Genomic DNA, 25462 nt, shown 5'->3' with positions numbered 1-25462 from the left:
GAGATGCTGATCCATCCAATTGGAGTAACAGAAAATCTTTGGCGCATTTAATATTTTCTTACAATTATTGTTCCGTTTTTACCATCAAAATTCAACACTAAATATTTCTAAATTTCTTCTATTTTTTGTCATAAAAAAAAACCAAATTTTAAAAATTTGTAACTATGGTCTTGAGTTATAACGAGTCGATGATTTATAATTCATTTAACATATAATTCGATATTTAAATGTAACAAACCGTTTTTTCAACTTAAAAATAAAATGAACGATTAACAGTAATCGTGCTCAAAATATTATTATTACTAGACATAAAATTGTTTAAAAAAGTCACCCCATCATTTTTTAAAATGTAGATATAATTTCTCAATTATTTGCATATCAATTGATTTTACTGGAAAAAATATTATATAGTAACGATTTCAACAAGAAAATCAACTGCAAAAGTATAAAATATGGGCATAGGATCACTAATTTATATTAGAAAATGAAGTGATATTTATGTTGAAGCACTTAAAAAAATTATCTAGAGAGTCTCTGATTTTTTTTATTTATGAGGCTTTATTTTTCGAATTATCGTGGAATTGGCCAAAACATGATATATAAAATGAAGAATATTTATGTTGTGATATGGTCTCGCAAATCTTTATCTGTGAGACACGTCAATCCGACCGATATTCATAATAAAAAGTAATACTCTTAGCATAAAAAGTAATATTTTTTATGGATTATTAAAATAAGAGATCCGTCTCACAAAATACGACTCGTGAGACCGTCTCACACAAGTTTTTATCTAAAATAAAGGCACTGTTACCCAAAAAAAAGACATTATATTTTGTCCTTAAAAAGAAAAGTATTTTTTTGTGGGTATCCAATGGAGCAATTTTTTAAAATGTCCTACTGTTAATTATTAATTTTTTTTAAAAAAAATGTCATCTTCTTTTTATTTCAATACATACGCAAATGTTATTTTTAAAAACAAAAATACACAGTAGGTCCGGTCTACTAATAATTTAATCATTAAATTTTATTAATTAATGAGGAATTAACTAATTGATAATTTATTATTTAAAATAATATTTCTTCAATAATATAAATTAATTACATTAAAAAAATATTGTATTTCACTAAATTCATCATATTGACTAAGCAAATAAACACTGTATAATGTGAGTATAAGTATCTTTGGAATGAATTACACAAAAACCAATTAGATTTAAATTTGAAGAAAAAACATACAACAATAAAATCATGTTTTACTAAATTATCAATTATTTTTGTAATTTTAAAAAAAATATTAATTTATGATGATATTGATGGATCACATAATACAAGAATTTTCCAAAAATTTTTATCTTGTTAAATTTAAAGAGGTTATTGACTCATTAAGTATTAAGTTACATATGTTTTATTTTATATCTTTATTTATATTATCAAATATGTGATTGATTACTGCTGAATATTTTATTTTTTTTTACAAAATAAAATTTTCAAACGGTATTTTTTTATGTGTATGCATTATTACTATCTAAAAATTGATTTAATCGATTCAGTCACATCACCAGTTACCAATATGACATTTACATGGATTATTTAATTCTCAAGATAACAAGCTTTAATAAAATATTAAGGTTTTGATATATAAAAAAAACTGATAAATCAGATATCAATTAAAAACATACATCGATTCATAACAAAAGTTAATCCGGCCAAACGTGAGGAATCAATATTAAAAAAATAGCCCTTGGAACAAAAGACACAAAACATTTAATGCAGTTATAGTCAAAGACAAAGCGATACTGATGCATAGAGAAAACCAATTTTGACCGTTGAAAGATGTTGATATGAAAAACGGAGAATCGCCGAATATTCAATCAAGGATGTACAAAGATATCGGAACATCATTAATGTCTGATCCTCCTGATCACACTTCACCGTTACATCAGCTTAGTTAAAGAATATCATGGAGGGAGGATCATAGCACAACTTAATAATTTTTGATTTTATAAATTCTTCCAATAAGTGTGTTCGAGTTACTAATTGTTTTGAGATAATGTAATAGTTTATCATATTATAGAGCTAGTCAAAACCAAATCGGTCTAGAGTGTAGACGCCATTCGAGGATCTATGTTTCTCAATCCATTGCTATTAGTCAGATTCATGGAAATGAATGCGAATTGGGGGCTTAAATTCAGCATACTTTTTAGTTATGCACATCTAATCCTTTGCTTAAATTAGTTGACAATATTTAATTTTCAATTGAATGAGACGAAAAAGTCAGAAATAGCAGTTTTACAATTTCAGATTAATCAATACACACACCCAATGAATATTATTATTTTTGGCTCCCTTGACCAAAAATAACAATGAAATTACTAGACGTGATATTGGAATATTGTTGATTAATGTTTGATATTGAGAGTTTTAAAATATTCATATTACGATTTAGACATGGCTAGGGGCCGAGTTTGGGTTGCCTACAACCCCGACCCTTGGCTCGTTTGTGGTCGGGTCACATAATCGACGGTTCAGGTTCGGTAAATTGCCGGTTCCGGATTTGGTTCAACTTTTTTATTTTATTTTTAAAAAATATTCTTTTAAGAAAACATTTAAAGAATAAAAATATATAAATTTTTAAAAAAAAAGACTTGCACACTTGTAAAAGCTCTATTAAATATTTATTATCTCAATAAAAAAAATATATTACATTTATTCAATAAAAATTCTATTACATTTCAACTCTTAACATCTTATATAAAAAATATATTTCATTTCATTATGTTCAATTACATTTACTCGCATTTCTTTCAGTCGTTGTTCCGGATATTATCTCGGTTTCATCTTGGTTTTTTTCATCACTTTTAATATGTTGTGTTCGGCTGGCGGTTTTTGACCAATTATTAACATTTCTTGTAAACCATCTAATTTAAGTATAGGATATAAAAAAAAATTCAGGAATTTGTAAAAAATATTTTTTTCTAATTTTCTTTCATGAAATAAATGCATTGTACTAATGCATCATTATTAGATTTAAAATGTTCACTAAAAATACATGCAATGTTATAACAATATGTTAAAACTAAATGAGAGGTATGATAATAAACACCAGATAATTGATCACTAGCATAATTTAAAACTTTTAACATTTCACAAATATTAGTGCATATGTTCTATTAATTGATAACAAATAAATATCACGAGCTTGAACATGTTTATGAAAAATATATATAATAAATCTTTATATTCAAAAAACGATAATAAAAATTTATATGTTGAATTCCAATGAGTTGGAACGTCTCGTGCAAACTGTTTAAGCCTCATGCAATTTATTTTTTAAAATGTACCCCATTGTTTCATAACTTGGGATGTGTCCATAAATAATGAACTGCGTTCCCAATTAGTTGAATATGTGATAATAAATTTTGTTGTTCATCTTGAACACACAAATTTAAAATATGACATATGTACCTAATATGAACAAATTTACCATCTAGTGATGGTTTGCATATTTCAATAAGCTCATTAATACCAAAAGAATTTGTACTACCACTATCAAAAGAAATTGAAAAAACTTGATAAATTAGACCATATTCTTCTAGAATAACAAATACAAATTGAGAAATATTTTGCGTTATATGTGTTTCGTTAAAACATCTATATTGTTAAAACATATATATGCAAACAATCTTTTTTTAATCTTCCAAAAATTATTAATTCAATGACATGTAATACTCATATATATATAAACAACTTTACTAATAATCACTCCAAATATCGGAACACAAAGAAACTTTATTATATAAACTAACAAACTATTTAATTAATTTTTTTTTTATTAACGACTAATTTTTTAAGTGTGCACTGGAAAGTATTTTGTAGGATATGTATAATAGAAGGATTTGCATTTGCAGAAAGCAAATGTTCAAAATATAATTTATCATTAAAACTAAAAGAAAATTGTTCATCCGCACAAAATTTAGCTGTTTCTTTTATAAATTTAGTTTCGTCAAATTTATAAAGTTGAGAATCAATATTCGATTGAGAAGAGAATGTTGTAATTTGAGTTTGAGAACAATCAATACAAATTTTTACCCGATGATTTGTCTCCACGTGCCGCGACAAAGTTTCAAAACCACATCTTTGTTGAAATCTGTAAGTTTTCGAACAATATTTGCATTTGACTTGCATATCAACGGAGGGAAGCGTCACCTTTTCGAAATATTTGGTGAATGTATCGGATATCGAGCTAGGCACCACTCGAGTTTTACTTTTAAGTGTCATCAGGTTTCTCATACTTTTTTAACTTTGATGATGAAGTGTTTGTTAAGCCTCCTGTTCATATTCTTGATGTTCTTCATTGAAAAAATCAAGATCATAATCATCGATATCAAATGAAGAAAAACCGATGCTCGAACTTGGGTAGCATGATGTTTTTTCTCTTTCTTTTGCCACCCATACGACTTGATCCAGCTCCGACCATATGTATAAGTATAAAATTGAAGTAATTATGAAAATAAATGAACAATTGACAATAAATCAATAAATATACTTGATATTTTGATAATCAAGAAATAATTGAGGCACAACAGTCACGTCATCATGACCATTGATTTCAAAAAAAATTTTAAAAAAAAACAACGATTGATCCGTCGAGTCAACAACAGTCACGTAATTGTGACCTGTAGATCTTCGACGGTCACTTAATCAACCGATCGTGGATGTTCATTCAAATATATATATATATATATATGATCATCGAAGCCAAAGAGAGTTGTTTTAACTAGTTCCAACTTGTTGCTTTTCAAGTTCATTTGGTCAAGAGCTTCCTGAAATATAACGCTTACCGAGTTCCCTGAGCCTTTTAACACCCGCTTCACATAATAGTTAGCAATCTTGGTCTGTATGGTCAGAGCATCATTGTGTGGTACTGCTGATGCCCTCCAGGTCTTTGGGTACAAAGTTGATAGTTGTCCCCTCCCCCTGACCAACACTTTCCACTCCAAAGTTTTCTCTTCGACTCCAATCCTTTCGAGCTCAGTAGAATCCCCATCTATCGATCCCCCCAAGAAACATCTTAATCACGCCTAAAGTGGGGGACTTTCCCCGATCTCTCTCTTCTTGGCCCATGTATCCTCCGGAGGGGTCATCCCGACCTTCCAGTCTGGATTGAAAACCTGGATGTTTGAGTGAAAGATGAGACCTAAACTCTAGGGAACCCTAGGAGGTTCCTAAGATCTTTTCATCGACGGACTGGCCTGAGTTAAGCTTGGTCGGGAATGAGCCAACCTTTATTTTTTTGTATTTGATGCTATCATGGGCACATTCCTGATGGAATGCGCAGAATTTTCCCGTCATCCGCTGGCACTGGGGGTGTGAGGGCTTTGTGATGGCCCTATCCTCATTGCAAATGTGTACTATCCAATATCTTGAAACCTTTAAGGGAATATACACACATCAATATCAAAATATTTAATGTCTCTTGGATAATGCTTTCAAATGATTGAATAAAATTTACTTTTGATCGTCGGTAGAGAATAATTCGGACTTCGGGAACACGATCCTAGCCTTCAAATGAACGAGCCACACATAAAATCTTCTTAACCTAGGGGTGAAATTTTCGAAATCCTAAGGGAAAAAGGGAGAGAGGCTGCAGAAACGTGAAAAATAATGTAGAAGAAAAATTTGGCTTGGATCTTAGTTATTAAATAAAAAAGTCTACAAGCCGGAAGATGGCCCGTAAAGTTTAAATTTTAATTTTTTAAAATACTTCTCTTCCCTATACTTTTAAAAATTAAATAGCATGTTTTAGTTTTAAATAAAAATTGCATAATAAACATATATTGCTTTAAAAATTTTAAACCTTGCTCACAGGCTAGTCTCGATTTTTTCCGTCAATAGAATTATATTCGTACCTGGAAAACATCAAGCTAACTTTTGCATATAAATTCATAATTTAAATAATTAAAATTTAAATAATTAACACATTATTTTCTTAATAATGAATTAAAATTTCTTGTGAGTGGATTTGTGGTATCCTTGTCCCACATTTTAAAAATTAAATATTTAAAATGACTTTATAATGGACTTACAATGAACTTCTTTAGCAACTTGGGTTAATCATTTTCGCAAAAACGAGGACGAATACGAAGTAATTGCTATAGGGGCCCATTGTGCAGTCACGCAGGCGCGGGCCTGGGCTCGGATCGTGACAGAATGGTATCAGAGCCAGTCACCAGTAAGGAACACCTGAAAATAAGTGCAATGTGGGGCAAAGTGCTATGTGCATGTGATCCACCTCTTGAACCTGCTAGGCAAAGTGCTACATGACGGGAGCCACCTCTTGAACCTGCAGGAGCCACCTCTAGATTCTCGGCGCCGGTTGATCGAGTGGTCAGGCCGCAACGAGGACGTCACGTTCTGAAGAAAGGGTGATTGTGATACCCTTGTCCCACATCTTAAAAATTAAATATTTAAAATTAGTTTATAATGAGCTTACAATGAACTTTTATAGTAACTTGAGTTAATTATTTTCGTAAAAGCGAGGACGAATACGAAGTAGTTGCAATAGAGGCCCATTGTAGCAGTTACGCAGACGTGGACCCGGGCTCGAGCGTGACAGTATTCGTGGATTTTTGGACCTTACAAACCAATGCTAGGCTGAGTCCACCAGTGTGGTCAGAAAAGCTTTGCACATGATTCTAACTTCATAACAGTGCAACATGCTCATGTTCTCGAACCAGGTCATGTGCTACTACGGATCGGTATTCCTATCATAATCTCTGATCTTGGTTGACTTGTTGTGAATAGTTAAGGGATCATTCACTATCTGGGTAGAGAAAGGACATCCCCTCGAGTGGGTTTGGGGACTCCGAGAAGACCCGAACTGTCTTTCTAGCTTCTTAAATTTCTTCCTCAATTCTTCAAACTCCTCAGGCACGATAAGAGCCTTTGACCCCACCTGAGAGCTCTCATCTTTATTTTTAAACTTGTCTCGAGGATGATATTTTTCCTTGGATTCTTCATGCTCTTGATCATGACTTTTGTTGGGAGTTAATCTCTCTACCATGACCTCATGTACAACCGCTGCTATCCATTAGACTAGCTCTTCTAGAGCAAAAGTGATGGTTTGTTGAGGGTCCTTGGGGAGCTATTCCCCAAGGACCCTTGAGTTCGAGGTCTCCTTTCTAGAAGGATCTATCTGGGCTAATTTTTGAGTGAAACTCATACGTGCGTCTATAGATCTGATTTTTCGCAGACAAAGCCAATGATGCTGCTCAGGAAAATCAGATGAGCTAAGGGGCCAATTTTCCTGGTAGAGATGTGTTTCTTCCCTGTGAATACTCGTGACCGGTTAGAATGAACCCAAGTTGGATGGTCTGCACACTTGAAAACAAAACACTTTTGTGGATGTGCTAGAATGGTTTTCCGGTGTGGCCAATCCAACGCTTATTTCAGTCAAGTATTCATGCAAAAGAAAGAAGTTGCTTTTAAGGTGAATATAGAGTAAGTGCTTGTGAGAATGAAGTGAACTCCATGCTTTTACCTCTGCTGAAAGTATTTACAAGATACCAGAGTCGCTGGTGTGGGGACCCGGACGCTAATCATCTTCTTAATCATCTTTGGGATTTGATTATCAATTAAGATAAATAGGGTCTAAAATTTATTTTTTTTAAAATATAAGTGCGGAACATAATGGAATTTAACTAATATACATCTCAGTATAAAAGTACAATAATGTACAACAATTATTCAAACTAGTCTAAGGTTCAACTACTAGTTTCCAGTATTAAACCAAGTCTACATCCAAGTCCGGAATCACCGCTCTAATCTCGATTTCTCATCATCCTCTTGACCCTGATCCTGCCCCACCTGTTGTCATGCACACATACAAACAAGACAACAGCCGGATACTCCGGTGAGAATAAATCCCAGTATAAATAATGTATACATGCAGTTAACTGAATTAACATAAAAGCATGAATTATATCTTATCACATGTAGCATAATCAAATAACATGTATCAATACCAGTCTGTAAATAAAACATGAATCGTAATCTACGAAACATAAATCAATACGGATCTGTAAATCAAATTCTAGTCTCAATATCTAAGACTCAACTCATCTCTCATTCTAATCTAGGGATCCCGGTGATTAAGAACGTAACAAGTCTCCCACCTACTACTACCAGTCGCGGTGGCGGTACGTTCTTATTTCTGAACTTTGGTCTAGCTGTATCGAATAATCTACAATAAGAACAATGTCTGTATCTTAAGCATATCGATACACCAAACGTCCAGTGCCTTGGCGTATCTACCAAGACTAAGCCTAGTCTGACAATGTGCAATGGGTCAGTGACTATACTGTCAAAATCTAACCCCTTTGTCAGTGACTCTCACTCAATAGCTCTCTGCTTTCAACTTCTAATTCAATAGAATAAACATAATCATTAAAACACAAAGGTATAAAAACAATATCATACAAGTATGTGGTTTAGGGAAACTCGAGTTAAATCTAACTCAAGTCGATCTCCCAATTAACATCAATTTATACCTTTCTCTTCTCGGTCTGATGAAGACGAAGTCTCGTATTCCAATCTGTCCATACCCAGTCTGGCAATGACAATCGCATAAATACAATATCAGTATATAAATTGATTCAAAACATGTTCTGATCAATACTCAAATCAAACACAATCTGATTAATGTCAATGACATAACAATACAATCTCAATCAATACTGAATCTGATCAATATCAATCAACTGATGTTTCGACGGCATAATACTACAGTCTTGATAATCCCGTCAATCTCAACATCACAAAGATACTACCAGAATTCATAATCAGTATCAATACTGTAATGCCCGGAAATTTAATCATAGTAATCTGTAATTATTGATTTATAATTTGATATGATTATGAAAGGATTAACCGAGACACGATTTGAAGTAACGTGTGAAAATGTATGTGCGAGGACAGTACCATCGGCGCACATGCGCGACATGAGACGCGCACATGCGCGAATTGGACAGAAGGTCTCGCGCATATGCGCGACAGGAAGGCGCGCATATGCGCGAGCTGTGTGAAGGTTCGATCACAACTCCAGAGAGTCTCACGCATATGCGCGGAAGGTGTCGCGCATATGCGCGAGCTGCCGAGAAGAAATGTGCGAAGACCAGAAAGGTCTCGCGCATATGCGCCGATTTAGGTCGCGCATATGCGCCGATTTAGGTCGCGCATATGCGCGAGACGTGTTGGATTAAAAATGAAGCCACGTTCCTTTCTCATGCAATGTGTAGGGATATATATATACATACAAGCGTTCATTCAGAAAAAGGAAGGGAAAAATGAAAACCGAGGCCAACTTCAAGTCTTGACTTTAGATTTTGATTTGCGATAAATCTGTCCGTCTGATTTTGAATCCGAGTACGGTACTGTGTTTCTATCGACGTAGGCTACAACTGGACGTAAGTTTTGCTACGTTTTGATATGTTTTGAAATTATGATGTTGTCAGAATTGAATGGAATTCATATATGATGTTCTTGACATGTTAGACATCATAGAATCGAAGTCAGATTAAGAAACGGACTGATTATGGAATTGTTATGATTTTCTGATTATATTGATCTGAAATCGGACAGATTTGGATTATGGATGGATTATAGATTGTATCGGATATGAGTTATGATTTGTAATTGATGTCTGTTGATATGATATTGACGGGGATACTGAGATTGTACCGTTATGCTGTGATTTGAATTAGATCCAGATTAATCAGATTCAATGTTGAAATGAGAATGGAATATTGATATTATGATTCTCAATATGTCATTTCAGATTTACAGAGACAGTCTTGAGTTCAGAATTGATATTGCTTCAGACCGAGACTACAAACGAAAGGTATAAGTCAATGTGGCATCGGGAGATCGACTTAAGTCGGTTTAGACTTGAGTTTCCCTAAATCACATACTTTACTTTATTGCATTGATATTTGCATTGATTTGATTGATGTACTTGTTTTCTTGATTTATAGATAACATGTATTAGACGAGTAATCTATTGACAGAAGTGCCTGATAGTGGCGGGATCGCCACGAGCACATTGCACGATGTCACAAGATAGTGTATGGGCGATAGTGCCAAAGTCTGTCACCGGATGATTGGCTATCGATGTGGATAGAAATGTGGCTTCTTCTATTACTGGTGATCGGTACTGCATCGATGTGGATAGAATCATAACTCTTCTATTACTGATGATCGATATTATATCGATGTGGATAGAATCGAAGTTTCTTCTATTACTGGTGATCGATACTATACCGATGTGGATAGAATCTGAGCTTCTTCTATTACTGGTGATCGACACCCTATCGACGTGGATAGAACTGGAGTCTTTTCTATTACTGTTGGTCGATATGGGAATGCCAACTTCTGGAAACCGAGATTCCCTAGACTATGATTGAGTCTAGTCTGAATTGTAGAGTTACGAGTATTGTCGACAGTCTGATATTGATTATGTTTCAGATTTTGATACATATTGCTATTATCTGTTACATGCTTTATATTGGTTTATATGATTGCATGTTTCGTTGATTTATACTGGGATTATATTCTCACCGGAATTATCCGGCTGTTGTCTTGTTTGTATGTGTACATGACAACAGGTGGGACAGGATCAGGGTCCAGGAGATGAGAAGAGATCGTGATAGGGTGGAGACTTCGAACTTTGATGTATATAGGGTATTGGCACTTGATAATTAGATGTTGAACCTTAGTTTTTACTGATTTGTAGACGGTACAAGGACTTGTACTTTATTTTATACTGAGTTGTATATTAGTTTGATTTCACTACATTCCGCATTAAAAAGAAAAAATTTTATGACCCTAATTACTTGATTAGCAAATTGATCCTGATGACGATTCAGAACTGATTAACGTCCGGGTCCTCACAAATACAATTCCTAATCTCAATATCGGTACACTTAAAATCAGTAATAACTCAACTCTGATATCAAATCTCAATCAATTCAACTCTGAAAATCATAACAATTGTATAACCAGTCTATTCTTTAATCTGACTTCAATTATACAATGGTATATATACACCAGGCATGCAGCAAGGCAAGTGGCATCGTGCATGTTCTGCACGTTGCGCACATATGCGCGCACAAATTCGCGCATATGCGCCGGTAGTTCGAACCAGCATTCTGTCAGCTCGCGCATATGCGCCATCTACGTCGCGCATATGCGCCAAACATTCTGCCCATCCCGCGCATGTGCGCCATCTACGTCGCGAATATGCGCGAAAGGTTCTGCCTTCCTCGCGCATGTGCGCCCAACACTCGCGCATGTGCGCGAGGACTTCTCCTTACATCTCATGTCAAATCTTCTTTCGGCTCTCCCGGTCTGATCCGTTCCGTTTATAATCATCTCGATTAATAAATAAATCATTTCAGATTAATCTCAGATTACGGTAATAAAATCTCGGGCCTTACAGCTGGCCTCTCAGAGATGCTCGGATAATGGCCACAATGTGAGGATGTGGCTAGCGATTGTGCTTCAACGTGATCTGAGAACATGGAATGAAACATGCTTCTTGATTATCGGTTGACAAGGATAATGAGCAATTTACTTAGTCTTCATGTGTTGCCCGGTTGAAGCAATGAGCCCAGGCTTGTACAAATTTGTAGTGGTCTGATATGTTTTCTGGGTTGAGACATACCAGAGGTGGTTTAAACGAGGATTTTTTTTTTTTTTTACTCGAGTTGGTTTCCATCTGATCTCCTCTTGGCTTCCCGAGATCGGCTCTGGGTTCCCGGTCTTTTTTCTCATGTTCGAATCCAATTATGGTCTGGGCCTTTTTGAGGGTACCAACTATTTATTACATTTGAACACCATTATTTTCAAAATCCGTATGATTTGATTGAATTCATGATTGGTATGGGAGCACATTGTTGAACGGAAAATTACAAGATTCGTGAACTTTATATGTTTTTATTTGTTATTTTCATTTTGTTCGTATTTATAAATTATTATTCAGCAAGATTCTTGGATTACAATGTTACATAAAGTAATTACGTGAATCTTGAAATGCAAAATAAAATGTCTTCATCAAAGAAAAACAAATAAAAGATCACATCAACATTTAATTTCTCAATTAAAAAACAAAACTAGTGTAAGAAGTGTCCAGATAAATATCGTGTACGTAATGGTATCTGTTTGACATTATGATATCATTTATGCATATAAATATGGGGACGTGCCAAGAACAAACCAGCTCCGAGTCCATTGTAAAAAAATAGGTTAGGGTTGGGGGTTTTTGGATTCGGGTTATACTCGAAGTCAAACCCGAAAAAATTAGTTGGGTGAGCGGTTGGGTCATCCCGGGTTGGCCTGAGATGACCCAATTTTTTAAGAACTTTTTTTAGTAAAATTCAAAAAATTTGGCTACACTTTTTATATGTTTGTTTGAATTCTTTTTATTGTATATCGATATCATACATTTTCATAATAAAATATTTATTTTGTACAATATTAATTTTTAAAACAATTGTTTATTTTTTGTATTAAATATACTTTAAATTTTCTATAAGTTGATTTTCAAATTTATGAATTTATTTATAAACGAGGATGCTTGATCAAATATTTATTTTGTGAAATATTTATTTTTGAAACAATTTATTGAAAGTTATTTTGATATTCTTTGACATTTTTTATTGTTACTGATATAATTAATTTTTATCATGTAATATTTATTTTGTGAGATATTTATAATTCCTAAAAAATTGCTTCTTTATTGAACTCTTAAATTTAAATATTTAATTCCAATCGTATATATAGGTAATATTTTGTTATTATGTATTTAATTAAAATATTTATTATGTGTTTTGAATTTTTATTTAATTATTTTGTTAAATAATAAAATACTAATGTTTGCATACGTATATATTAAAAAAAAAATATTTTTTTAAAAAACATTTGGGTTGGTCGGGTGGATCTGGTTTTCCGGGTTAGTTCAGATTCAGGTTCATAGTTTTCGGGTTGATATTGTGTTTGGGTCGGGTTCAAGTTGAGAAAATTTTTGTATTACCCATGCTTCAATTCGACCCAACCCGAAACTACCCAAATTCACACCCCTATAAAATTTATACATATATATAAGTAAACTTTATGAATTTTTTTGTTAATTGCTAGTTGTGTGTGTGAAAATTTTGTGATTTGTTTTTGTTAATTACTAGTTTTTATGATATAGGAACCAGCAACGCTACTCTTCGATATGTATTGGGTAAAATTTCGGACTAATTCAATATTGTGTAAACCATGCTCAGAGCCGATCCTAAAGTTTTTTTGCTCTGAGCCTTACTTTATAAAGAAACCCTTAAATCATTATGTGTGTTTCACATTTTTTTCAGAATTATAACAACCTTTTCAAATTAAATTAATATATTAAAGACAATATTAAAACCAAACAATGCACAATACTTAAAATATTTCTATTGTGATTGAGTAATATGATAAAACATATACAAAATAATCACTATAAAACAACTCGTATTACAATTTTAGAGCTAAAAAAATTAATCAAATTGTTTAGTAATTTATTTCTCAATTCATAATATAACCAATCCATTCAATCTTTTCTTGAGACATGGTCGACAGTGAACTTTTTTTTATGAGATTTAACTTTGAGAAACTTTGTTTTGTACTTACAAATGTAAACATGATAATCAACAAGGTTTTTAAACCAATGTGAGCATTTGGTAAATATCCATATATTTTTTTCAAGTAATTAACTACAACAATTTCCGATTTATTTCTCTTGGTAATGAGAACTGTTAACAATGAAAATAAATCGTCATCATTAATATCAGACAACCCTAATGAGTTAGAAAATGAGTTTTTATTTTAGTCCAATTATACTACTGTATAATAAATTGGGGAATAAATGTTTTTTTGTTTATATTGGACAAAAGAAAAATAAATTTATTTAGAAAAAAATTATCAAAAGATCTAGGAATAATAAATTTTATAAATACATTTAAGAGGTCCATGAGTAATAAAAAAAGTCAAAAACTTGTGTGAGACGGTCTCATGAGTCGTATTTTGTGAGACATATCTCTTATTTAGTTCATCCATGAAAAATTATTATTTTTTATGCTAAGAGTGTTACAAATTCTTGTGAATATCGGTAGGGTTGATCCGTCTCACAGATAAAGATTCGCGAGACCGTCTCACAAGAGACCTGTTCATCAAAAAAATTAATACTAAAGGCATGAAATAATTTTTTGTGCTAGGAAAGAAAAAGCTCAAGAATAATAAATATACATAGTATCAATTTACACTACTATATAATATATATTTTTCATAATTATGGGCCTCCAATAAAAAAAGGACCTGAGTCGGATGACTTGTTTGCCTTCAAATTGGAACAGCTTCGACCTCGTTAGCTAGGTAAATCGTCCAGTGTGATAGGTTCATCCAAGATGTGTTGGCAGATATAATTGAACATCTGACCACTGACCAAGCGCTCACCAATTCTGACATCCCTTCGGGACGTTACTAGTTGCTTGTTCGTTCAAAGTTATGTTCGACGAGATATCATATCAAATATCAAATAATTATTAAAAAAAGCTCACAATAATGTGTTCAAATTAGTGGAACTGGCAAACACAGTTAATCAATAGCTAAAACTTGATTCCCTCTATATCAAGAATTTTCGGTGAATCTGTCCTAATACGATTTACCTAACTAATGTTATTTACCGACAACTACGTCTATGTATACAAAGCTCCCTCACAAATGTGAGCGTGTAATTATATTATATTCCAAACCAATTAATTATTCTTGTAGAATTTTAAAATAATCATATATTATTATAATACTAATAGAAAAATTATAATTTTTCTAATCATGAAACCAAATCTTTATCATATATATATATTCCTCAGCTTCCCTTCTAAAAATACATTTACAGGAAACTTTTTTTCAATAATAATAAAATGTAACAAAAAAAAGCCAATAACTCTTTGGAAAAGCAAAAAGCATCTGTAGTACAATATTAGCTAATTTGTGAAAAGTATTGTGTTCTAGAAGTTGAATTAGTGCAAGTTGTTTTCCAAATAAGATGATTTTTTTTTGTCAAACTATTTTTTTTTTTAAAAAAACTTTATTCTTAATTTTATCAACGACAAAAACTTGTGTGAGACGGTCTCACAAATCGTATTTTGTGAGACGAATATCCTATTTAGGTCATCCATGAAAAATTACTACTTTTTATACTAAGAGTATTACTTTTTATTGTGAATATCGTTAGGGTTGACTCCTCTCACAAATAAAGATTCATGATACTTGGTTGGTTGATATATACCAGTAATAAAAAAACCCCTTGGATAATAGATATTATAAATTATATAATTTTTTAATCAAACAAAAGGAGGACCACATACAATATACTTTTTAAAATATCCAGTAGGGATCAACTAAATTTAATTATGTTGAAGTCACCTATGGCGCCATATATTTGGCAAGTGGACATTTATTAATATTTGTGATTACCTAACATTTAGACCTTAGTGAAACATAATTATAAGGCCAATAATAATTCTTATAAATTATGTCATAATCCAAGTTGTTTGACTTTGAAAGTAAATGCATAGCTACAAGATATTGGTCTCACATAATATTTTTTTAAAAAAATTATCGCGATTTCGGATGATGCTGAATAATGAACATTGAGAAAGTAGTTATAAATTTTTTCTTTCCGTTGTACTTTTTGAGATCATTCAAAAAAAAAAAAAAATCGTCGAACAAAATATTCGAATTATAATATATTATTTTCAGTTGTAACATGTTCAAATAAATGCTAAAACATACATGAAGATTTCAATCACAAACGAATGAAATGCTTAGAAGAGTAATATATAGAATTGATTTAATTCAAAATCATATTCCGTTCATATGAAAATTCCGTTTTAACTTTAGAAAAATTCGATTATTTCGGTTTATTCGATTTAATTTCAATTATTTATTTTAGAAAAATCAAATAAACCAAATAACCGATTTTTCTAAATATATTTCTGTTTTTTTTCCTTCCTATGGAGTTGCATTACATTCAAATAAACCTAGTCAATTGTCAATTTTATTTAAATTTCAATTAAATTCTGTTAATAAAATTAATCAAAATTTTTTTTTGTTTCGTTAAAAATTTAGATGCTTCGATTTGTTTAGAAAAAAAACTCAATGTCGTCGATAATTAAATTAATCGAACGTACGTGCGCGACTGATATTAGTTAATTTTTAAACAATATTAGTTTTTTTGAACAAATATTAGTAATATTAAAATATAATTTGATATGCTATTCTCTACCATTTTTTGGAATGAAAACCATCGTTAGCTTCTATATTTCTTGTAAAATATAATTTAGAATATTTTCCAAAAAATAATATTTTATATACAATAATAAATTTTTAAAATGTTTTCCAAAATACCATATATATATATATAACATTAGTTAAATTTATTTATTTGTTGTATAATCGTAAAACCCTAGAGTCTCCTCCTCTGGTCTCGTGAGTGCGAATCCATCTTTACCAGAGACGATACCGTAAATCACCGATAATTCGATCGTTCCGCCATGGCTCGTAACGAGGAGAAAGCTCAATCGATGCTGAACCGCTTATTTCCATGAAAGAGGATGAGAAGAAGAAGCCCAAAGAACGCCGCCCCTACCTCGCGTCGGAGTGCCGAGATTTGGCGGAGGCTGACAAGTGGCGCCAGCAAATCATGCGAGAAATCGGGAGAAAAGTTGCTGAAATCCAGAACGAAGGTCTCGGAGAGCACCGGCTCAGAGACTTGAACGACGAGATCAATAAATTGATTAGAGAGAAAACGCATTGGGAGAGGCGCATTGTTGAGCTTGGGGGGGCGAATCACGCGAGGTATTCAGCGAAGATGACTGATTTAGATGGAAACATTGTGGACGTTCCGAATCCAGGTGGACGTGGGCCGGGATATAGGTATTTTGGGGCGGCTAAGAAGTTGCCCGGTGTCAAGGAGTTGTTTGAGAAGCCGCCTGAGTTGCGGAAAAGGCGTACACGGTAATTTTTTTGTTCAAGTTTGCTGGTTGAGTGAAGAATTGAGGCACTGTGTGTGTTTTCTTTCTTATTTTGTGGATTAGGGGTGAGGTTTTGAGTTTATGATGAGTGATATATATTGTTCCTGTTATGATAATGGTTTTGTTTGCTTTGCACATTTAGAAACCAAGGGAATTTTTTTCGAGCTGGCTACATTTTTTAAAAATTTATTGGGTACACAGTCCAATCATAAGGTGCATAAAATGTTACATTTTATGAGATGATTGTCTCAAGTAAACTTCTTTAGTATACTTTTTACAGCACAAATAACAGGTTTCTGAATTAATGAATGGTTAAATTCAGAGAGCCGGACTACAATGTTGGCCATAGACGCCTTTATATTACTGACTAACTTGATATATAAGTTAGGAAACTCGGATTCTATATGGTTGTCTTGTTTGATTTTTGCTTTAAGTGAGAGTGTAAATTCGCATCCTTGACGACTGAAATTTTTGATGTAAATTTTTTGGACTACGGAAGTCATGATGGGTTTTCTGATTTGTGTAATTATCTTACTGAATCGTCTTGCTATTTTATTTTATTTGTGAATGGGACTTGAGCTAATGTAGCTCATGCACATTATCCGCAGATATGACATTTATAAAAGAATAGATGCAAGCTATTATGGTTATAGGGATGATGAGGATGGGATATTGGAGAAGTTGGAAGGGCCAGCAGAGAAAAAAATGAGGGCTGCAGCTCTGGAGGATTGGATGGAGATGGAAAAGATAAAGAAAGAGGCAAGGAGGGAGGTGAAGAGTGGAGAGGTGGCAGACGTGGGTAATGTGTCCAGCATATTATTTGAGGAGGAAGAGGATGTGGTGGAGGAAGAGAGGATGAAAGAGAAGGAGAGAGGAGAGAAAGAGAAGGAAAATGAATTTGTTGCGCATGTGCCACTGCCAGATGAGAAGGAGATCGAAAGGATGGTGCTGGAAAAGAGAAAGCAGGATATCTTGGACAAATACATAAGCAATGAGCTGCAGGAGGAGATGACTGAAGCAAAGACCTTGCTTAATATACAAAGATAGATGGTATGCTGTACTTTTCACCTCACATGGCTTAATGTTGCTGTTATTTTTTCAGCACGTTTAGTTGGTTGATGTATTCATTGATTGACTGACGATCGTTGTCTCTTCTTTACATTGGGATCCTTGCTTTTTTTATTCTTGTTCATGGCATTGAATTATTCCTTAGTCTATCAAATGAAATTTCATTATAGATGTGAGGATTATTTCAGATAATCTCCTTTCTGTTTGTTGCATTTTGAAACATAAAAATCTCTATCTTTTTTTTATGACTGCCTTTAATAGAGGCAAAAGATGTGGCATTGGAGCGGGCGTATGGCATTTTCTTTCAATGAAATAAACCTGCCTTTTACATGGTCTTTACGAGCCTAACAACTTTGTAGAGATGTACTAGGCTGTGGTTGTCTTGAAGTTGAATCCTTTGATGAGATGTCTGATGTACCCCGAACGGAAGCGATGCAATTTTGGATGGCTGTGTTGTCATGTTTTTTTTAATCAGATTAACCTTGTTTGATGTATGATATGATAGCCATAGATGGTGTCTCTAAGTCCTTGCAACATGTCATAGTTGTGTGCTGATTCTTTCGGCCATGTTTTCTCTACATTGGTTTAGGTTTTCAGCTTTTGTTTGGATGTTTTCATGTTTCCATCTTATGCAGAAGTCAATTATATTTGCATGCTACACAGGTATGCCATCGGTTGTGGTAGGTGAGTGCTTTGCTATCAGTTGTGGGAGGCGAGTAACTTGAGATGCTTTTAAAGGTGAATGAATGATCAAGATTATGACACAATTGCTATTTGCAAGTGGCGTGCATGATGGAGGCTTAAATAAGGCGAACCTGTCATTGATGGACTTGAAAAAATTGAGCTATGAAACTTTTGTTATGCCACTAATGATACCACTGTCAGTTGTGGAGCAATGGATATACAACTGTTGTGGCTTTATTTTACTGTATGTTTAGGTGGAACATAACCTGCAACGAGCTGCCTGAATGGTTTCTGCTAGAGGTTCCTGTATCAGGCGAGAGTTCTACTTTTTGATGTGTTGGTTGTATTTATCAACTGAATTATTTTGTTATGCACTTGCTATTCTTGCAATTTCCGCATGTAACATGTTGCACAAGATGAAAGCTTTTATTTATCAGATGGCACGTATACAGTCCCTTTTCACCAAACAGATCAAGTAAAACAAGCTCATTATTGAAGAATGAACATAATGGTTGATATATGATATGCGCTATTAGATTTGAGATGCAAGTGAGGCTAGGATTGTCGTGCCAAAAATTTGAACTGCATAATGTTAATGAATCTCGGGGACTATCTTCCTCATTCTCTACTCTTTGTGAGATGTACATGTTTCCTTTACCATTTCTCCCTATCCTCTGTTGTCAGCATATCTGTCATGTAAAAAGAGGATTTGTCGAGTTACAAACTTACAAGTTACAGCATTTCAGTAATATATACATGTACAAGAAGAGAGGTAGAAGATAGGAGTTTAGCCGAGCCGGATATTAAGAAACATTTAAAGCTCGAATTTGGTTGAATCTATTATATTCGAATATGAATTTGTTTAAAGCTCGAAAATTTTTTTTGCTATCAAGGCTCAAGTAGGTCGAAATTCAACATGTTCACGAGCTTCTATGAAATTAAATGCGAAATATATGTATTTAATAAAGGTGCGAATAAGGGTGTCAAATATATTTATTTGACATATAATTGTACGTAGCAAATTTATTTTATACAACTTTTCCGTATACCTATGGAGAAAACCTCCAACCATTTAAGAAGTGGCTTTGTCAGAATGTTTTCTGGAATTCACTAAAATTAGTATCAAGTATGATCAGTTCGAAGACGGTAGAAAAATGAGTTGGTGGTGGCCCGACTTTAGTTAAAAGTTGCCGCACAAGTCATAATTGTAAACTTCCACCTATGTCACCTCCATTTATCAACTGTTGATATTTGCTATGTCATGCCACGAGGTTTTGTTATTTTTAAGTTCATTTTGGACCACTAAAAAATTACCATATCGCAACATCGATAAAAAGGGCGACAGAATGAGATGAAGTTTACCACAAAGAAACATAACTAAAAAAGATTCTGTTTTCTTTTTAATGTTGCTCTTTAATTGCACAAGAAATGGAGGTTTATACAATAGGCCACATGCTACTAAATTTCAAAATGATTTACTACTTTTGACAGTATAACTAACTCCCACGTATCCACAATTCTATACCAAAAACTGAAATTCCCAAAACCAGACAATTTCAATTTTATCTTCCCTCGAATCGAAATCAATCAATCCCTTCATCAAAATGCGGCATACCAGAGTTGGATGGTTTCTCCTTTTGATCAATCAAATCATCTGTGCCACCGAATCCTTTACTGATGTCACTTCTTATTGGTTTCTCGGAGAATGAAACCAATCCCATAGTCGTCAAGCTTTGCGTTAAAACATCTAGGTTGATGGTTCCACTATAAAGACCCCGGCTTCCAGCAGCAATCACATTTTGCTTGTCATCGCTGCTGCTCAGCATGGAAGGCAATACATCAAGAAGCTGAGAATTGGGTTGGCTGGAGCCGCTTAAGAGCATCCGAAGCGTTTCCCTAGCACCTTTTTCTAACATGGATTCAGCATCTGGAAGAGGGCCCACAAGATTTGGATTTAATGCAGAAATTGCGGTCGAAATAGCAGGCCCTGCACTGACCAAATACCCTTGGCCAGAAGAACAGACATCAATCACTGGAATGTGGACAATTGGATCACATATCAAAGGTGTAAACGTAGGAATTTGCTGAGAAGTTGGCAGCCTGACAAAAGGCTCAGGCGCAAATGTAGGAAAATCTAGAGGAGTTTCGGCTATATTTAGGGATTGATTTGAGGTTAAAAGCCTGGACTGTCTAGTAGCTGATAGGAGAGAAGAAATCGGAGGCAGAGATAGTGATTCAGTTGATATAGATAGGTGTGAATTTCCTTTAGTGAATTGTAGAGCAGATGCAACAGGAGGGCACCAGCAATACTGAGGTGACAAGTGAGATGAGCCTGAAGAAGGAATTTGTATTTCTGAACCTGAAAATGGAGTCTCCGAGGATTTTCCAAGTATCTCCAACAAACTGAATGCGGCTGAAGTACGACTTTCATTTGGTTCTGAAACTCTGTCTTGCTCAAAGCAATTAGTACTAGATGGATCAAAATTGTTTGATGAAGCAAGAGCTAAGCTTTCAACATTAGAAACGTAATTCTCCACACACCACTTCAATTTCTCTCTGGCAGCACTCCTCATAGAAGACACACTCTTAGACATGCCTTCCTTGAACTGGTTAGACTTGGGACTGAGGCTACCCTGGTAGATTAAGTTTGTCTTTGATCCTTGCCCGCCACATTGCCGGACATAGGAAAATTTTTGGCACGTTGAGGAAGGTTGAGAAAAATGTTGTTCGCAAGGATCAATGCTGTCAGAGGAAGCTGACAGAACACCACTAACTTGAGTACTGGTTACAACTGATCCCGCGAGATAAGCATGAAGATGAGTTGCAAAAATGTTCAGACGTGACTCACTAATTCCGCTTAGTTCAGTAAGTGAAGGTTTTCTCATTAGCAAATCCTTCATCTAGACAGACATAAAAAGGCAGAATGAGGAATCATATTAATTACACAAGAAAACATTAGAACATATATGAATTGTATTGACGATCTTACATTTTTTAGCAATTCGTTTCCCAAAAGCTTAGATTTTTCAGAGCACCAAAAATAACAAACCACAGCATCTGAAATCTTTATTAAGAATGATCTTCCAGATTTGTCAGCAGAGATCTCTTCAATTTCAATGGCAGTGCATTGAGCCTTGGTGCAAAATGTTGCCAGCCTCTCCACAGAACCATCATCACCATAGAATGAGATGCGTAGGTCAGAAGTTGGCAAAAGTGAGAGGCATAATTTTCCTCTGTACAACATGCCACACAAACGAAAGGATCAGAAAAGTAACCACCAGCGTGAAGCATATCACAATATATATCAATTCTAAAGTAAAAGAGAGTTGTCATAGGCATGTGCAAGACTTCATACGTCTCCTGACTCCAACTAACAATACGAAAATGTGAGTTGTGATCTGAGTCCAAAATTTAAGATGATAGACAAACTATCTAATCCTCTTCCAAAGTAATGCATGAATCTAAAGTTTTTCTCTATTAGGTACCAAGATATTCACAGATAAAGGTAAAAGGTTATTGACAGTTTCAATAAGTTTTCATTTAATTTTTTTCACAACCAATTTAACCCACGGCTTAGAAGTTAGAACATGGAAGTAAGCAAATTATTAAATAAGCCCCAAACCTAACCATCAGATATATATTGGTTCCATTCATAAGAATGAACAGAGGGAAAAATAGATCAAATAGAATTTAAGTTGTGCAAACAATTTCGAAAGATCAAAGCCCATGCATACGTAGGAGTCCCATCCATATCATCGCGGGCATGCTGCTGAAAAAATAATCAAATATCTAGAGAAGGAAAGTAGCCAAATGCATGTGATAAGAACCAAACGTACAAATTAAGATGTTACAACAGCAAATTAATAAGGTAAAACTAACCAAACTATTAAAGCAAAGAATTACGATAGATATAGAATAGTTACACAACAGCAAAAGTACTATATGAGAAAGATAAAAATGTAGTATGAAAAAGGACACAATTCTGGCAAGATATAATATAATACATTAACATAAGATCATGAAGCTACCTTTAATTCTTCTTATTTCAGAGATCATTATAGTATAACGCCAAATTTACCTACAAGTCAAAAGATATCCTCACTTGGAAGGCCAAATAATCTAGCCATTACAACATAAAATACAGCACTTCGTAAGGACGGTATGATCAAACGTAGAGGACGAATAAAGTCATATTAAATACCACCTTGTCAGCAAATTATTCTTTTAATTTCTTAAACATAAATATTATCAATGAGAAATCTCAGCGAATACAAACATCTTATGCACATAAGAGATATAACATGATCTAAAAGACAAAGGAAATGACGCCAACATACTGAAGCAGATATATTCACTAAGTTGATTCAGTTTATCAGATTTCATATGAGGTTTTCATATAACAGAAGTCAGCAATAATCTCCCTTGATAACCAATATAAGAATATATACACCACAACAACCTTCCCTGGTGTCTTCACATGTCATACGCGCACCTCATAGCAATGTAAAGTCATATCAAGATGAAGGGATCTAAGAAGATTCCCGCATGTAGTGCCGAGATGATTTAGATAGGTCTGCAAATGCACATACAAGACACTCAAAAATGAACCCCAACATGTTCGGGGTCAGAGATGATAACACAACTCTCTAATCCTAGGAGTCACTTGGCATGTAAAAATAATACGAAGACCCATATCATATAACAAATTGGAAACTGACCCATATCATACAACAAATTGGAAATTGTTAATTAAAATCATCAATATGCATAATTAAGCGCACACAGGCACACCAATAGATGTATATGTAAAAAACAAATGATTCACTTCTTACAAAATGAAAGGGAAGATGATCATTCATAATGGAAAAAAGCAAGTTTGGCAACATAAAATTGAACTTGGACAAAGTTAAAGAATTTATCACAACAAATCAACAGCCTAAGGAAACATAAAGCTGGTTTATCATTATTTTACAAAGCTATATTGTATCTTTACAACAAGTAAAAATTGAAACTCATTCCCATATAGCATTTCTGCCAAAAGATAAATTGGCAAAAGAGTTTACATAACACAAAATTGACTTCTCAAATTACATTCTTAAAAAATTGATTAAAAAGCCAATGAGGTTATCATTGCCTCAACAGACTACAACCACACTTTCCTATAATTTATTTGGGCAGAGTATTTAGAGACCCGTTACTTGCATGTTATAACAGAAGTATATAAGTTAGTTGTACAAAAAACGAAAAGTAAGTGTCACTAATGATTACCAATTGGGGAGTATAAAAAACAAACATCATGTCAGAATTCATAATAATTTTTTTCACCCGTGACTCCTTGCACTCCGATTTATTTTTCGATGCACTGTCTCTACGCAACCCCATATACTCAAACAAGTAAAAAGGCCCCTTTGTCTATCCCTCACATCCAAAAGAACCACCGAATCACAAAAACTATCACAATTTGTGAAAGAAAATATTCTTAGGCACGGCACAAGATAAAGTGATCAAAACTTTGCCCATATAATACCATATAATTTGTTATGAAACGGTACAAATGCGTGCAACGAACTACCTTATCGATGTTGGAGACAAAAGAGTTCCTTTCTTCTCGATCTTTCCCACCCGAATAGAAACAAGAGGTATGCACAGGCACCTGGCCAAAATAGCGACTTCTGATGGTTCAAAGTGCTGGGAGACGACAAATAGGAAACAAGTCAGTGGCCCAAAACTGAGAAAAGCAGAAGCTTCATACAACAAAAATGGTCAGAATCAATCAGAAGAGAGATACAAGGCAATGAAAAACTCAATTATAAGTTCAGTATCAAACAACTTCGTATATAAGCATCACAACCACAAAATGCAAGTCAATACAATTACATGTAATTAGTTTCATTATAGAATTAGTAAATTAATGAATATCAGTTCAACAAATTGATTATTCATCAAATCAGATACGAATCCCGGATCCAAAACCTGCCACACCCATAAACCCTATCTGAAAGCAACAGGCAACACAAGCAAATCTAGTTCGACCGATCGAGCATACACATACCTGACTAAGATGAGCTAGCAGACGATCCTCAGCCGCCCCAGTGGAAACATTGAGCTTCAGCAAAGGTTTCAACCTCTCATCCGCCCGGCACGCACCCATCACCTGAAAATCCAAAGCGCGAAACCATTGCAGAAAGCCATCCTCCCTATCGCTAGTCTGAAGCAGTAGATCTCCATCCCCATCCTCCATAAATATCTCCGTCAACCTCCGCACAATCGACGGATTCGCGTTTGCCAACGTCTCAGCACCAGACGACGACTCGTCAATGGAATCATTTCCGTCGAAATTACGGTCCCCGCGATTATCATCTTCACACCGTCGGTTGTTTCCAGATTGCTTTTTCTCAGAATTAACCATTTGCCCAAAAAAAAGTTCGTAGATCCCAACAGAATCCGAAATGGAATAATCCCTAATCTTCGGCTCTTCGAATCCGAAGAAAACAATACACAGATACAAAAATCTCAATCAAGAAACCGTAACCTTAATAAGATTGGATGAAATCTTCGGCCGATGATGAATGACGCCAAGATGAGGCATCAAATCAAAT

The 25462-nt window shown here is 34.1% G+C and overlaps 2 protein-coding genes across 2 annotated transcripts; one reads left to right on the top strand and one right to left on the bottom strand.

Moving 5' to 3' along the window:
• The first annotated feature begins 16524 nt into the window (after positions 1 to 16524).
• LOC142538486 (uncharacterized) lies at positions 16525 to 19261 on the top strand. The gene is given in 4 exon segments (XM_075643804.1): positions 16525 to 16671; positions 16674 to 17094; positions 17720 to 18161; positions 18815 to 19261. Coding segments are annotated over 3 exon segments (900 nt in total). The 5' UTR covers positions 16525 to 16631; the 3' UTR covers positions 18159 to 18161; positions 18815 to 19261.
• A 1174-nt stretch (positions 19262 to 20435) lies between these two features.
• On the bottom strand, positions 20436 to 25462 carry LOC142538478 (uncharacterized). Its single transcript, XM_075643797.1, has 4 exons — positions 24916 to 25462; positions 24436 to 24551; positions 21853 to 22096; positions 20436 to 21763 (listed from the first exon to the last, which is right to left on the bottom strand). Exons 1-4 carry the CDS (start codon positions 25270 to 25272, stop codon positions 20447 to 20449), a joined length of 2034 nt encoding a protein of 677 aa, XP_075499912.1. The 5' UTR covers positions 25273 to 25462; the 3' UTR covers positions 20436 to 20446.

Source organism: Primulina tabacum, chromosome 1, assembly GCF_025594145.1.
Source record: "Primulina tabacum isolate GXHZ01 chromosome 1, ASM2559414v2, whole genome shotgun sequence".
Lineage (NCBI taxonomy): Eukaryota > Viridiplantae > Streptophyta > Magnoliopsida > Lamiales > Gesneriaceae > Primulina > Primulina tabacum.
Note: the sequence above shows the minus strand (reverse complement) of the source record. Positions and strands in the feature narration are given on the sequence as shown.

Excerpts from the sequence above, each read along its gene's own strand:
- LOC142538478 (XM_075643797.1), bottom strand. The coding sequence starts at position 25,272 with ATGGTTAATTCTGAGAAAAAGCAATCTGGAAACAACCGACGGTGTGAA. Across the intron at positions 24,552-24,915 it reads TGCTAGCTCATCTTAGTCAG|CACTTTGAACCATCAGAAGT; the intron begins GTATGTGTATGC and ends GTCGTCTCCCAG. Across the intron at positions 21,764-21,852 it reads GAAACGAATTGCTAAAAAAT|ATGAAGGATTTGCTAATGAG; the intron begins GTAAGATCGTCA and ends ATGTCTGTCTAG.